This window comes from Bactrocera tryoni, chromosome 3 (assembly GCF_016617805.1).
Source record: "Bactrocera tryoni isolate S06 chromosome 3, CSIRO_BtryS06_freeze2, whole genome shotgun sequence".
In the NCBI taxonomy this organism is placed as follows: Eukaryota; Metazoa; Arthropoda; class Insecta; order Diptera; family Tephritidae; genus Bactrocera; species Bactrocera tryoni.
In genome coordinates, this window is record NC_052501.1 from 48058280 (window position 1) to 48071903 (window position 13624).

The following is a 13624-nucleotide window of genomic DNA, read 5'->3' on the forward strand; positions in this document are numbered from 1 at the left end:
TACTACAGTTCCGGTGCAGCTGAAGTTATCAATATTTTGAGCTGATAAGCCCAAAATAGATGTTAGAGCTTGACGTCGGATACCTAAGTTACATATCTTAAAATATTGAAATTCTTGACACTTTATTCTCAAATCATAAAATATTTGGTGGTTAAAAAAGTCATACTAGTTATATATTTTATATTTACCCAGAATGGTAATGGGTTCAAAGAAAATTCTTTCTTACTGTGGGAATGAAACGATATGGCAGCACGGAAGAGGCAGAAGAAGAGTATCAGCAAGACGAGTAAGAAGTGTACGACGTGCGACAAGATAGAGCTGAATTAATTTTAATATAAATTGTTTTTCCTTTGTATTCTTGAAATCAATATTTTTGTTTAATAAACCACATTATTAATTTGTTAAATATAATTAATCTTGTTCATATAATTGATTTTGTCCACATTATTTAATACAAGATTTGTTCTGAAAGAAAAGGCGGTCATACCGACCAACAAGCTAAAACACTCTTTCGACATGCTTTGAGGAGACTATTTTGAATAAAATAAATTGATTTGGCCGAAAAAGCCATTTGTTCTGGTTTTTTTTTTTTAGTCCTGTTTACTTTGGAAAGTACCTTGCAAATATTTATTTTTTATCCTTCAAATTAATCACCTTCTGATATTTTTGACTTTTTCGTGCGTTTTTTCCAATCATCAAAGCACTTAAAAGTATTTTTATAGCTGGTCCTTCGATGCAGTTTTTATCTCCTTAATCGCAGCGTCAATCTTTCTTAGGTGCAAAATCCAAATTTTGTTCTTCCACAAGTTAGGGCATATCTGGCGGATTGATTCACGTAAATTATTAGCAAAACTTTCACATTCTACCTAACTTGTCGCACTTAATTTTAGTTTTCACGTAAAGTTTTCTACAGATTCGCAGATAGCAAAAATCGACAGTGAACCAAAACATGTCCATGCAAACCATCTGTCAAAAATTAAATATTCAAAATAACCAACATTGTAAGCACAAGTAAAAGATATGACTAACAATATAACGCAACAACACAATCGAAAATCGAAGACACATAGTCCGCGAAAATTCAAAGTTTTACTATTTGTGCAAACCTCGTAGGGTGCTTCGTGTATAGTTTTCACAAATTAACCACACAACCCTAACCGCGCCAAATTAGACCAATAAATATTACACTCATCTAATCCACTTTGTTATAGATTTCACCAATATACCACCAACTTTTAAAAATATCTTCTTCCATTAATCATTATGCTATTGTGTACTTAGTGGTCAAACCACAATTCGGATCACTAGTCAAACTTGCTCTTCAACAACAGCACCCGCCTGACATGGCATATGTGTAACATGAAAAATTAAAAATATTTTCATGGAAGCAGCAAAGGTACATAAAATATTTAAATTCATGCAATTTTATCACCGCTATATAACTATTTTGCAATTGCTACAGTCCAGTATGTTATACTTTTTATGCGTAGTTCATTTAAAGAACTCGTTCTCGTTTCGTTTTAAAAGCGTTAAGTTCGTCGAGTAGCGAATTCCTCAGTCTTGCTGGGACAACAACAACGAAGATACACATTTGCAAAATCACTACTTTTGTTGATGTGCGTATTGAATGTGTGTTATAGAGCTTTGGCCATCATTTGATAAGTAAGTAAGTTATAAGTAAAGTTATTTGACTTAAGTTCAAGACGTATAAGATATGGAAATGCTACTCGTATATGGTTATTTTTATTATATTTGTCACATTTTTGTCAGCTATTTTTCGTTTACAAGAAAACATATTAAGTGGATAATTATGAAATATTACTCATATTATAATCCCTTTCAGCAAAATATGCTAAGCTGTTAATCGTATATGATTGCATAAACTAAAACGGTTTTAAAACAACGGGAAATGAAAACTACATACTTTTCTACATAGGAAAACAAAGTCATTAACCCCATGGCGTATGAGCAACATTCTGTGACACAGCCACGGGGTCAGCAGTACTGATTTGACTGATGTAATATTGAGAATTATTTTGAGATTATTTTAAGAAATTCAGAAATAAATATACAAGTTTGCAACTATGTTTGAGTAGACACACATCATGTGAGCTTAAATTGTTACTTGTTGTACAAAATGTTGTTGGGGAATCAATATACGTATATGTATATAATCCATATGTGGTATTTCTTTAATCTCAATGGGCGCCTAACTATGTCTTTTTGGTAAGAAGTTTACGGTGTTGTGGAAAATTTTGAAAGTGTATGTTTATACATGCCGGAATACATATTTTTATTAATTAAACCATAATGATACAACACTTTTCGTATACCTGTATGTTTTAACTGCATTAAAAATATGATTAACAAATCAAAAAGCTAAAAACTGTTGATTTATTGCGAAAAACAATTTATAGATCTATAGAAATTCAATGACTAACATTATCTCTGAAGTTTGTTACATTCATTCTCATTTCTTATTGGTCCAAATCTTAATGTATAACAGCCTTAGCTATAAGCTGATAATTTCGATATTATCGCTACTTTAATTGTCATTCTATACTGGTATTCTATTGAAGATAATAACTACTTTATTTTTTTGTATTTTTATTTTGTGCACATTTTATCTACACCAGCATAAACTTACAGCTATAGTTATATAATGAAATATATATAGACCCTGCACTAAAGAAATTCGGCTACGTCATAAGTATGTGGTAACATTTATTCCCTGTCATTATATTGAGCATGACTCAAGCTAGAAATAAACAAACGCCTTACATACTCACATTTTCATAAAAAAACAGATGAATATTACAAATAAGAAAAATTTAACTTCAACTGCACCGAAGCTAGAATATCCTTCACAAACTAAGAAGTTTCTATACAATAATTTGATTTTCTTAGATAAATTTGTATTGCAGCTACAGTAATCCCATAGCCAATACGTCAAATGAACAGCTTTTAATAGAAGGAAGAAGGTGCTGAAAATTTCGGAGCATTTTACAAACACCTAGGGACGGGCATGGCTAAATAAATTCAGCTTTTCACGCTGATCACTTGCATATTCTTCTTCTTTATTGGCGTAAACACCGTTTACGTAATTAGAGCTGAGTTAACAACATCGCACCAGTCGTTTCTTCTTTTCGCTACGTGGTGCCAATTGGATATTCCAAGCGAGGCCAGGTCCTTCTCCACCTGGTCATCCCAGCGGAGAGGAGGTCTTCCTCTTTCTTTGCTTCCCCCGGTGGGTAATGATTCGAATACTTTCAGAGCTGGAGTGGTTGCGTCCGTATGTCAATGTCGTCGTATAACTCATACTGCTCATTGTTCCATCGAATGCAATATTCACCGTGGCTAAAGCGCATAGAACTTTTCTTCGCAGAACTTTTTTCTCGAAAACTCACACCGTGGACTCATCAGTTGCTGTCATTGTCCAAGCCTCTGCACCATATAACAGGACGGGAATAATGAGTGACTTATAGAGTTTGATTTTTTTTCGTCGAGAGAGGACTTTACTTCTCAATTCCCTACTCAGTCCGAAGTAACACCTGTTGGCAAGACTTACCCTGCGTTGGATTTCCAGGCTGACATTATTAGTGGTGTTTACATTGGTTCCAAGATAGTTGAAATTATGTACGACTTCAAAGTTATGACTGTCAACAGTGACGTGAGAGCAAAGTCGCGAATGCGACGACTGTTTGTTTGATGACAGGAGATATTTCGTCTTGCCCTCGTTAACCGCCAGACCCATTTGCTTTGCTTCCTTGTCCAGTCTGGAGAAAGCAGAATTACGGCGCGGGTGTTGAGGCTGTTGATACCAATATCATCGGCATACGCCAGCAGCTGTACACTCTTATAAAATAATGCACCTGCTTAATTAAGTTCTGCAGCTCACATTATTTTCTCCAGCAGTAGGTTGAAGAAGTCGCACGATGGGGAGTCGCCTTGTCTGAAACCTCGTTTGGTGTCAAACGGCTCGGAAAGATCCTTCCCGTATTAGTTTTGCGGAAATACTAAATTCAGGCACCACGGCATAAAATCAGCTCCTTTTTGTGCTGTCGAAAGCAGATTTGAAATCGACGAAGAGGTGGTGTGTGTCGATTCTCTTTTCACGGGTCTGTTCCAAAATTTGGCGCATGGTGATTATCTGATCGGTTGCTGATTTGCCAAGTCTAAACCGCCTTGATAAGGCCCAATTAGTTCATTGACGGTGGGCTTTAATCTTTCAAACAATACGCTCGATAGAACCTTATACGCGATGTTGAGGAAGCTTATCCCACGGTAGTTGGCGCAGATTGTGGGGTCTCCCTGTTTGTGAATTGGGCAGAACACACTTAAATTCCAATCGTTGGGCATGCTTTCGTCCGACCATATTTTACAAAGAAGCTGATGCATGCTTCTTATCAGTTCTTAGCAGCCGTGTTTGAATAGCTCGGCCGGTAATTCATCGGCCCCCGCCGCTTTGTTGTTCTTCAGGCGGGTAATTGCTATTCGAACTTCTTCATGGTCGGGCAATGGAACTTCTGCTCCATCGTCATCGATTGGGGAAACGGGTTCCCCTTCTCCTGGCTTTGTACGTTCACTGCCATTCAGCAGGCTGGAGAAGTGTTCCCTCCATAATTTTAGTATGCTCTGGGCATCGGTCACTAGGTCATCATTGGGGGTTCTACAAGAGTATGCTCGGGTCTTGAAACCTTCTGTAAGCCGCCGCATTTTTTCGTACAATTTTCGAGCATTACCCTGTATCTAGCTTATCAAACTCTTCATTTCGGCCTTTTTCTTTTTCTGTCTGCAAGTGCGTCTCGCTTCCCTCCTCAACTCCCGATATCTATCTCATTCCGCACGTGTTGTGGTCGATCGTAACGTTGCGAGGTAGGCATCCTGTTTTCTATCCGCTGCGACACGGCGCTCCTCGTCTTACCAGCTGTTCTTTTGCATTTTCCGAAAACCAATAGTTTCGGAAGCAGCTGTACGTAAGAAGTTTGAAGTGTCGTCCCACAGTTCCCTTATACCGAGTTGTTGACGAACGCTCTTAGAGAGCAGGAGTGCAAGCCGAGTAGAAATCGTTCAGCAATCTGTTGTGATTGCAGCTTGTCGACGTCGAACCTTCGTTGTATTTGTTGTAGTGCGCTTTTTGTTGTACAGGGGCGTGTGCGAAACTTGGCTGCAACAAAATAGTGGTCCCAGTCGATGTTAGGACCTCGGAGCGTACGAACATCTAGAACACTGGAGACGTGTCTTCCGTCTATCACAACATGATCGATCTGGTTGTTGGCTTTTCGGTCAGGAGACAGCCAGGTAGCTTGATGTATTGTTTTGCGCTGGAATCTATTACCACAGCGGGAATGTTTCCTCGTGGAGGCTGAATTTACTGACCGTAGGGCTAAAGATACTTTCTTTGCCCACCCTGGTGTTAAAGTCGCCAAGCACGATTTTGACATCGTGGCGGGGGCAGTTCTCATAGGTGCGCTCCAAGCGCTCATAGAAGGCATCTTTGGTCACATCGTCCTTCTCTTCCGCCGGAGCGTGAGAGCAAATAAGCGATATGTTGAAGAACTTCGCTTTGATGCGGATAGTGGCTAGACGTTCATTCACCGGAGTGAATGATAGTACTCGGCGACGGAGTCTCTCTTCCTCCACGAATCCAACACTAAACGTGCGCTCCTTTATATGGCCACTGTAGTAAATGTCACAAGGATCTACTCGTGTCTGTCCTTGTCCCGTCCATCGCATTTCTTGGATGATCGTGATGTCAGCCTTTATTTTCACGAGGACATCAACCAGCTGGGCAGCGGCACCTTCCCAATTAAGGGTGCGGACATTCCAGGTGCATGCCACAAATCATAGTCCTTAATTCGTTTGCCATTGTCGTCATCAAAAAGGGGGTCTCTCATCCGAGGCTTTTTGTTTCCCTTCATTGGGGGTGTTGTTTTTCGTGGCGGGTCCCGACCCCAACGCACAACCCTGCGGAGAGGATATTTCGCCATCTCACTTTTGCTTGCCTTCAAACGGATGTTCTTAGGCTACCCAGAGGATACTTGGTCAAAGACCGGAAGTAGTGAGCTGCTTGAGCCATGTGTAAAAGAATCGTTTCTGGCCACTCCCAAGTGAATGGCGATCAGAGAACTTTCCTCACTTGCGTGAATGCGATGTCCAAATATCCAAGAAAACAATTCCCCGGTGTTTGGTCTTATCTGGTCTTCATAGCAGAGAAGCACGCAGGAAACCACTTCTGACTAAAATTCATAGGAAACGGCGCGTAGACTGTGCCAACTCTAATTGGTCTTGGACAACAAATCAATGAAGTTATGTCGTTTGGAACGATGTAACAAAAATTAGTCGCAAAAGTCTTGATGGTTGAACGTACATATGTTCGCCGTCCAGTCAATTAAAATTTTTATCCCCGCTATCTTTCACGCAAAGTGAAGTATGGTGGAGGATGTTTCATGGTATGGAGATGTTTTATTTGTTGTTGTGTTGGTACACTCTATGAGATTAATGGAAATTTAAACAAGGGGAAATACATCGACATCCCGAAAAATATCATGATGCCATGAGTGGAGGAAAATTTGCCTGTTATATGGAAATTCCAACAAGATAACGATCCAAAGCAGACGGCGAAGTTGACACAAAAGTGTTTTGATTCCATCTATGTTTTGGAGTTTCCATCGTCCAGCCAAGATGTGAACACTTCTGGCGGGATGTTAAAAAGCCGTTAGTACCAAAGATATCCCAAATATTAATGTTATTTTTGATAAAATAAGGACGGCATGACAAGCAGCACCAGTGATATGCTGTCAGAGCCTAATAACGTCAATCCGCAGTGGATGTGAAGTCATATTATAGTATAGAGATTAAGCAAAAAAAATACTAACTGAAAGTAAGCACATTTTTGTAATATCATTATTTTTTGCTAATAAAATATTTTTGTTTCTAATTAGTTGTCGCGCTCAAATCGTTAATTCCATATGTTTTTGTTAAAATTTTCAAAACAAAAACGAATTTTAACAAAATTTTTACTATTAGAGTTTATATTTAATATGGGTATCAATAAAATAAATGAAAATACAATAAATATTCGTAATTTATTGAAAAATAACATAATTTACTTCAAAACAGGTGTGGTTTCTAATTAGCTGTCAGCAGCTGTATATATAAGTTTGTCAGAAGATGAATGCAAATGAATAAATTTTCTAAAACTTGGTATTAAAGACTTTAACAGTTTGAGGCAACAGCTATTTGATTGTGTGACAAGGTCATCAAGACTGTCATCTAAAACGCAGACGCTAATCTTATACATACATACATATATAAAAATTAATCGCAAAATGTGTTGCTAAGCGCATAACTCAACAACGGTTGAATCAATTTGGCCTCTAATCTAAAGATATTCGTGAAAAGTTGATGTAATAGAAAAATTAAAAGGAGGAGTACAGTGTTGCAAAATCAACAATTTGCGCTATCAACAAAAAAAAGAGAACATTCTAAAATGTGTTAACAGTACATTTTCTAGGCCTGGAAAGCGGAAGACTTTGAAGTGTTCTGAACTTCCTAAAATGAAAAAAGCGCTTTACCGTTGGTTCCTTAAACAGCGACAAAAAAATTACCCTTTCAATGGATTGATAGTTAAAGAAAAAGCTAAATTTTTTCATTCAAAAATTAAAGAAACTCAAAGCGATTTTAATGCGAGTGATGGACGTTTGCAACGCTTTAGGAAGCTTTATGGTGTGCGTTTTATTAAAATAAGTGGAGAAAAGTTATCTTCTAGACCTGAACTTTTGGACCCTTTAATATAATGCAAACGAATCGGGACTATTTTGGAAGCTGCTACCTGACAGAACATACGTATTCTCACAAGAAAAAAATGCTCCTGAAGAAAAACGAAAAAACAGCGTGTCACTTTTCTGGCTTGTACAAACGCAACAGGGGTGCATAAAGTTAAATTTCTTGTTATTGGAAAGGCAAAAAATCCTCGCTCTTTTAAAAATTTTGATTCTCCTGTTGACTACAATTGCTCCAAGCCGTCATGGATGACGGCTGCCATTTTTAAACATTGGTTTCACCATTCGTTTGTACCACAGGTTAAAAAATCAGTTTTAGTGTTTTCAAACTTTTACATGTTACTTACTATTGTAGGTCAGGAAATTTTTAAAAGATCAAGGATTGCCCAATAAAGCTCTGCTGTTGATAGACAATGCTCCATCTCATCCTCCCGAAAATAAATTGAGATCAGATGACGAGTTAATAACTGCAATGTTTATGCCACCTAATGTCACTCCACTCATACAGCCAATGGATCAAAATGCCATACGACTTACAAAGCTTTTCTACAGAAACAGTCTTTTGGCATCAATTGTAGCCACAGGAACTGATGTTATTGAAGCCCTAAGGAAATTGACGTTAAGCTATTGGCTATTTAGATTTAGCTTGGCAGCATCTTGAAAAGGAAACAATAGCAAAATGCTGGACGAACATTTTAAGCTCTATAGAAGATGAAAAAGACTGTGATGAGGATATTCCATTAGCTACTTTGAGAGAAAGGATTTGTTTACCAATTAACTGCCAACAAGAACGCGCAATAGAACTGCTTCATTCAATTAATCCAGAGGTTTGAACCTTTTCTTCCATCCAATATGAATGGACTGGAAACGAACGAGGTTTTAACTAGTGATGAAAGTGAAAGCGAGGATAGTAATCTGGAAAGACCACATCCAAGAATAGAGCCTAGTGAAGCAATCAACATTTTTAATAAAGCTTTGGAATGGGCGGAAGATAAAAATATAAGCCCAACAGATATCAGCGTACTTAAACGTCTCCGCGAAAAAGCCGTGCTCAGCAATTTGCAAAAAACGAAAATCAAAAAAAAAATAACCCATTTCTTCCAATAATTTCAATGGGTATTTTTTTCTTAAGAAAACCTAAACATATAAATTACATGTTTTTACAATCTGAAATAAAATAAAAATAAATGAATTTGAGTTAAAACACATGTTTGATTTATTTGAAAAATTTTAAAAATTATACCTTCGAAAACGTGAACAACCTCGCAACCGCGAGTCTACTGTATATATATATAAATAAATTGAATAAAACCTGATGTGGTTAGTTTTTCCCGCGTGGAGTTGATTTTACTGCTGTTGTTGCTGCTAATACTGCTGCTGGTTTATTTTGTTGCTGCTGCTGATTTTTGCGCCTGTATGTCCGTCCGCTATGGTGATTCGGTTTATTGTGTCTTTTCGTTTTGTTGGGTAAATCTCTGTTATGTTGGCGCTGTTGGGTGTTTATTGCATTGTCCTCTAATTCGTATTTAGACGAGTTAGGAGGACAATGCAGGGATGTGTTCATTTGGTATGAACATAAGCACTAACCTAAGGTATAAAGCTGAAATTTGGTACAGAGGATCGCAGTAATAAGGGGCATCTGGAAAAAAAATTTTTTGGAAAAGTGGGCGTGGCCCCGCCCTCAGAAAAGATTAATGCACATATCTCTTAAACAAGTTAAGCTACAACAACCAAATTTGCTGAGTGCAAATTTATAAAAACTTATACTGACAGTATGAAAAAGGATGAAATCGGTGATAAGTCACCTCACTCCCGATAAATCAATAACTCAATACGCTAGAGACATTAAATTTTACCACCGAGATGGTATGAGAGAGCTTAATGGGAACACGTGTGAATATACATAACTGAAATTAAGAGATAATTCTTCTCTTATTTAGGTATGTCTGTATGTCAAAAATGGGTTGAATCAATCCAATACTTCCCTTAGCCCCCATATTCCAAATACAAAAATTTTCGAACTTCAGGATGAAGGGCACCTCAAATACCCCACAGACTTCTTGGGGCATCATTCGTAAACATATATAATTATGCATGTGAAAAGTTGGAATGGATAAGTTCGAATTCCATGTATGTTTTCCTTTCCTAAAGTTAATTTGTCTCATATATATACATATACAATACTCTGGACAAAAATATAAAAATAAATGAGTTCCTATGGTCCCAATCTTCTATTAGTCTCCATATGAGTGTTCCATTAAATAAAGTTGATAGGTCGGATGTACAGTAATTTAATCACAACAGTTATATTCACGTCACCATAAAAATAGGAACAATTATTGGCTATAGCAATATTCTTTTCTAAAGTTAAAGAAAAGGTTAGTTTTGTTAAAGCATAATCCGGTTAATATAAGATATCTATACTCTGAACAGGCTATATTGAATTTAGATTTATTTGTAGAATCCAAAAGGAAAGGTCGGAGACCCTATATAATTTATATATAACTCATATATAAAATTCATGAAAGTGAATTGACGCGTTGACGAACTGGTTTCTCATTTTAAGCTCCTTTTATCTTTAAGAACCTGATCATTTGTGGGAACCGCGAATATCGTTTCACTTTAACATTTACACAAACTGAACGATCAAGTTCTAATAATTAAAGTTTTTTTTAAATTTTGTCGGGTACTCCAGCTTCAGTTCAACCGAAGTCAAAGTCACTTTATAATTTGGAGGTAGACTAATAAGAGATTGTCATGAGTAAAGATATTTTGGCATTTCGCTAAGTTCAGTTTAGGTGGATGTGTATGTGTTACATAAAGGTGTTTTCCTAATTGGGAATTAATTCACTTATCTAACAATTTTGTCCATGCATTTTACCTATTGACAAAACCGATTGATCTCTTTAAGCATATAGTACATTATTCAATGCAGCTTGCTGCGCTTTGCTTAGAAACCGGTATAACAACTGTGCTGCTTATTTTAGGGGCAACAATTGAATTAAATTAATTAACTAATAATTAATGGAGCGTTGTTAAATGAAATAATGCAGACCGCATTACTAACACGCATAGCAAAAGCAGCACAGCTTTATATGTATTGGACAGAAATTGCCACATTCTGGCTTTTATGTTGCGTAGTATTTTTAAAGCAAAATGTTAATTGAATTATATTGACTGGATGCAATTATGTAAATATCCTAATCGACATTGGCGGCTGAAGTGTCAATACTGCAATAAAAACAAATACTTATTTACAATTGGGGTAAATCTAAATGGCTTGATGTATGGTAGAACTACCCGCACAATGGGCGTATGGAGTTCGCAAATTTAATGGCTTGACTTGGCTTCTTCTTCTTCTTAATTGGCGCAGACACCGCTTACGCGATTATAGCCGAGTTAACAACAGCGCGCTAGTCATTTCTTCTTTTTGCTACATGACGCCAATTGGATATTCCAAGCGAAGCCAGGTCCTTCTCCACTTGGTCCTCCCAACGGAGTGGAGGTCATCCTATTCCTCCTCGGCGGGTACTGCGTCGAATACTTTCAGAGCTGGAGTGTTTTCGTCCATCCGAACAACATGACCTAACCAGCGTAGCCGCTGTCTTTTAATTCGCTGAACTATGTAAATGTCGTCGTATATCTCGTACAGCTCATCGTTCCATCGAATGCGATATTCGCCGTGGCCATCGCGCAAAGGACCATAAATCTTTTGCAGAACTTTTCTCTCGAAAACTCGTAACGTCGACTCATCGGTTGCTGTCATCGTCCAAGCCTCTGCACCATATAGCAGGACGGGAATTATGAGTGACTTATAGAGTTTGGCTTTTGTTCGCCGAGAGAGGACTTTACTTTTCAATTGCCTACTCAGTCCGAAGTAGCACCTGTTGGCAAGAGCAATCCTGCGTTGGATTTCCAGGCTGACATTGTTGGCGAAATTATCTACGACTTCAAAGTTGTGACTGTCAAAAGTGACGTGAGAGCCAAGTCGCGAGTGCGACGACTGTTTGCTTGATAACAGGAGATACTTCGTCTTGCCCTCGTTCACTGCCAGACCCATTTTCGGTGCTTCCTTGTCCAGCCTGGAGGAAGCAGAACTAACGGCGCGGGTGTTGAGGCCGATGATATCAATATCATCGGCATACGCCAGCAGCTGTACACTCTTATAGAAGATGGTACCTTCTCTATTTAGTTCTGCAGCTCGAACTATTTTCTCCAGAAGCAAGTTGAAGAAGTCGCATGATAGAGAGTAACCTTGTCTGAAACCTCGTTTGGTATCGAACGGCTCGGAGAGGTCCTTTCCGATCCTGACGGAGCTTTTGGTGTTATTCAACGTCAGTTTACACAGCCGTATTAGTTTTGTGGGGATACCAATTTCAGACATCGCGGCATAAAGGCAGTTCCGTTTTGTGCTGTCGAAAGCAGCTTTGAAATCGTAGAAGAAGTGGTGTGTGTCGATTCTCCTTTCACAGGTTTTTTCCAAGATTTGGCGCATGGTGAATATCTGGTCGGTTATTGATTTTCCATTCAGTTTGTTGACGGTGGGCTTTAATCTTTCACACACTACGCTCGATAGAACCTTATACGCGATGTTGAGGAGGCTAATCCCACGGTAGTTGGCGCAGATTGTGGGGTCTCTTTTTTTATGGACACTTAAATTCCAATCGTTGGGCATGCTTTCGTTTGACCATATTTTACAGAGAAGCTGATGCATGCTCCCTATCAGTTCTTCGCCGCCGTGTTTGAATAGCTCGGCCGGCAATCCGTCGGCTTCTGCCGCTTTGTTGTTCTTCAGGCGAGCAATCGCTATTCGATTTTCTTCATGGTCGGGTAATGAAACGTCTGCTCCATCGTCATCGATTGGGGAATCGGATTCGCCATCTCCTGGCGTTGTGGGTTCACTGCCATTCAGCACGACGACGAAGTGTTCCCTCCATAATTTAAGTATGCTCTGGGCATCGGTGACTAGATCACCTTTGGGGGTTCTACAAGAGTATGCTCCGTAACGTTCCGATTTAGGCAGTCTGTTTTCATTCCGCTGCGATGAGGCACTCCACGTCGTATCAGCTGTTCTTTTGCACTTACCGGAAACCAATTGTTTCGGTTGCAGCTGTACGTAAGAAGTTTGAAATGCCGTCCCACCGTTCACTTATACCGAGTTGTTGACGAGTGCTTTCAGAGAGCAGGAGTGCAAGCCGAGTAGAAAATCGTTCGGCTGTCTGTTGTGATTGCAGCTTCTCGACGTCGAACCTTCCTTGTAATTGTTGACGTGCGTTTTTTGCTGCACAGAGGCGGGCGTGAATCTTGGCTGCAACAAGATAGTGGTCCGAGTCGATGTTAGGACCTCGGAGCGTACGCACGTCTAGAACACTGGAGACGTGTCTTCCGTCTACCACAACACGATCGATCTGGTTGGTGGCTTTTAGATCCAGATACAGCCAGGTAGCTTGATGTATCTTCTTGTGCTGGAATCTAGTAACACTGGTAACCATATTTCGGGCCCCGGCGAAGTCGATCAGCCTCAACCCATGTGGAGATGTTTCGTCGTGGATGCTGAATTTATCGACCGTAGTGCCAAATATACCTTCTTTGCCCACCCTGGCGTTAAAGTCGCCAAGCACGATTTGGACATCGTGGCGGGGGCACCTCTCATAAGCGCGCTCCATACGCTCATAGAAGGCATCTTTGGTCACATCATCCTTCTCTTCCGTTGGGGCGTGGGCGCAAATCAGCGATATGTTGAAGAACCTCTCTTTGATGCGGATTGTGGCTAGACGTTCATTCACCGGAGTTAATGATAGTGCTCGGCGGCGGAGTCTCTCTCCCACCACGAATCCAAC

At 39.2% G+C, this 13624-nt stretch overlaps 1 protein-coding gene across 1 annotated transcript; it reads left to right on the plus strand.

Moving 5' to 3' along the window:
• Positions 1 to 233: 233 nt before the first annotated feature.
• Positions 234 to 8608, plus strand: LOC120770638 (jerky protein homolog-like). Its single transcript, XM_040098238.1, has 3 exons — positions 234 to 286; positions 7880 to 8084; positions 8140 to 8608. Exons 1-3 carry the CDS (start codon positions 234 to 236, stop codon positions 8443 to 8445), a joined length of 564 nt encoding a protein of 187 aa, XP_039954172.1. The 3' UTR covers positions 8446 to 8608.
• Positions 8609 to 13624: the final 5016 nt, after the last annotated feature.

What these genes read in the sequence shown, in the direction of transcription:
- LOC120770638 (XM_040098238.1), top strand. Translation starts at nt 234, where the DNA reads ATGAAACGATATGGCAGCACGGAAGAGGCAGAAGAAGAGTATCAGCAA. An exon ending in GAAGAGTATCAGCAAGACGA is followed by an intron (nt 287 to 7,879) that starts GTAAGAAGTGTA and finishes ATGCTCCTGAAG; the next exon opens with AAAAACGAAAAAACAGCGTG. An exon ending in ACCATTCGTTTGTACCACAG is followed by an intron (nt 8,085 to 8,139) that starts GTTAAAAAATCA and finishes TTACTATTGTAG; the next exon opens with GTCAGGAAATTTTTAAAAGA.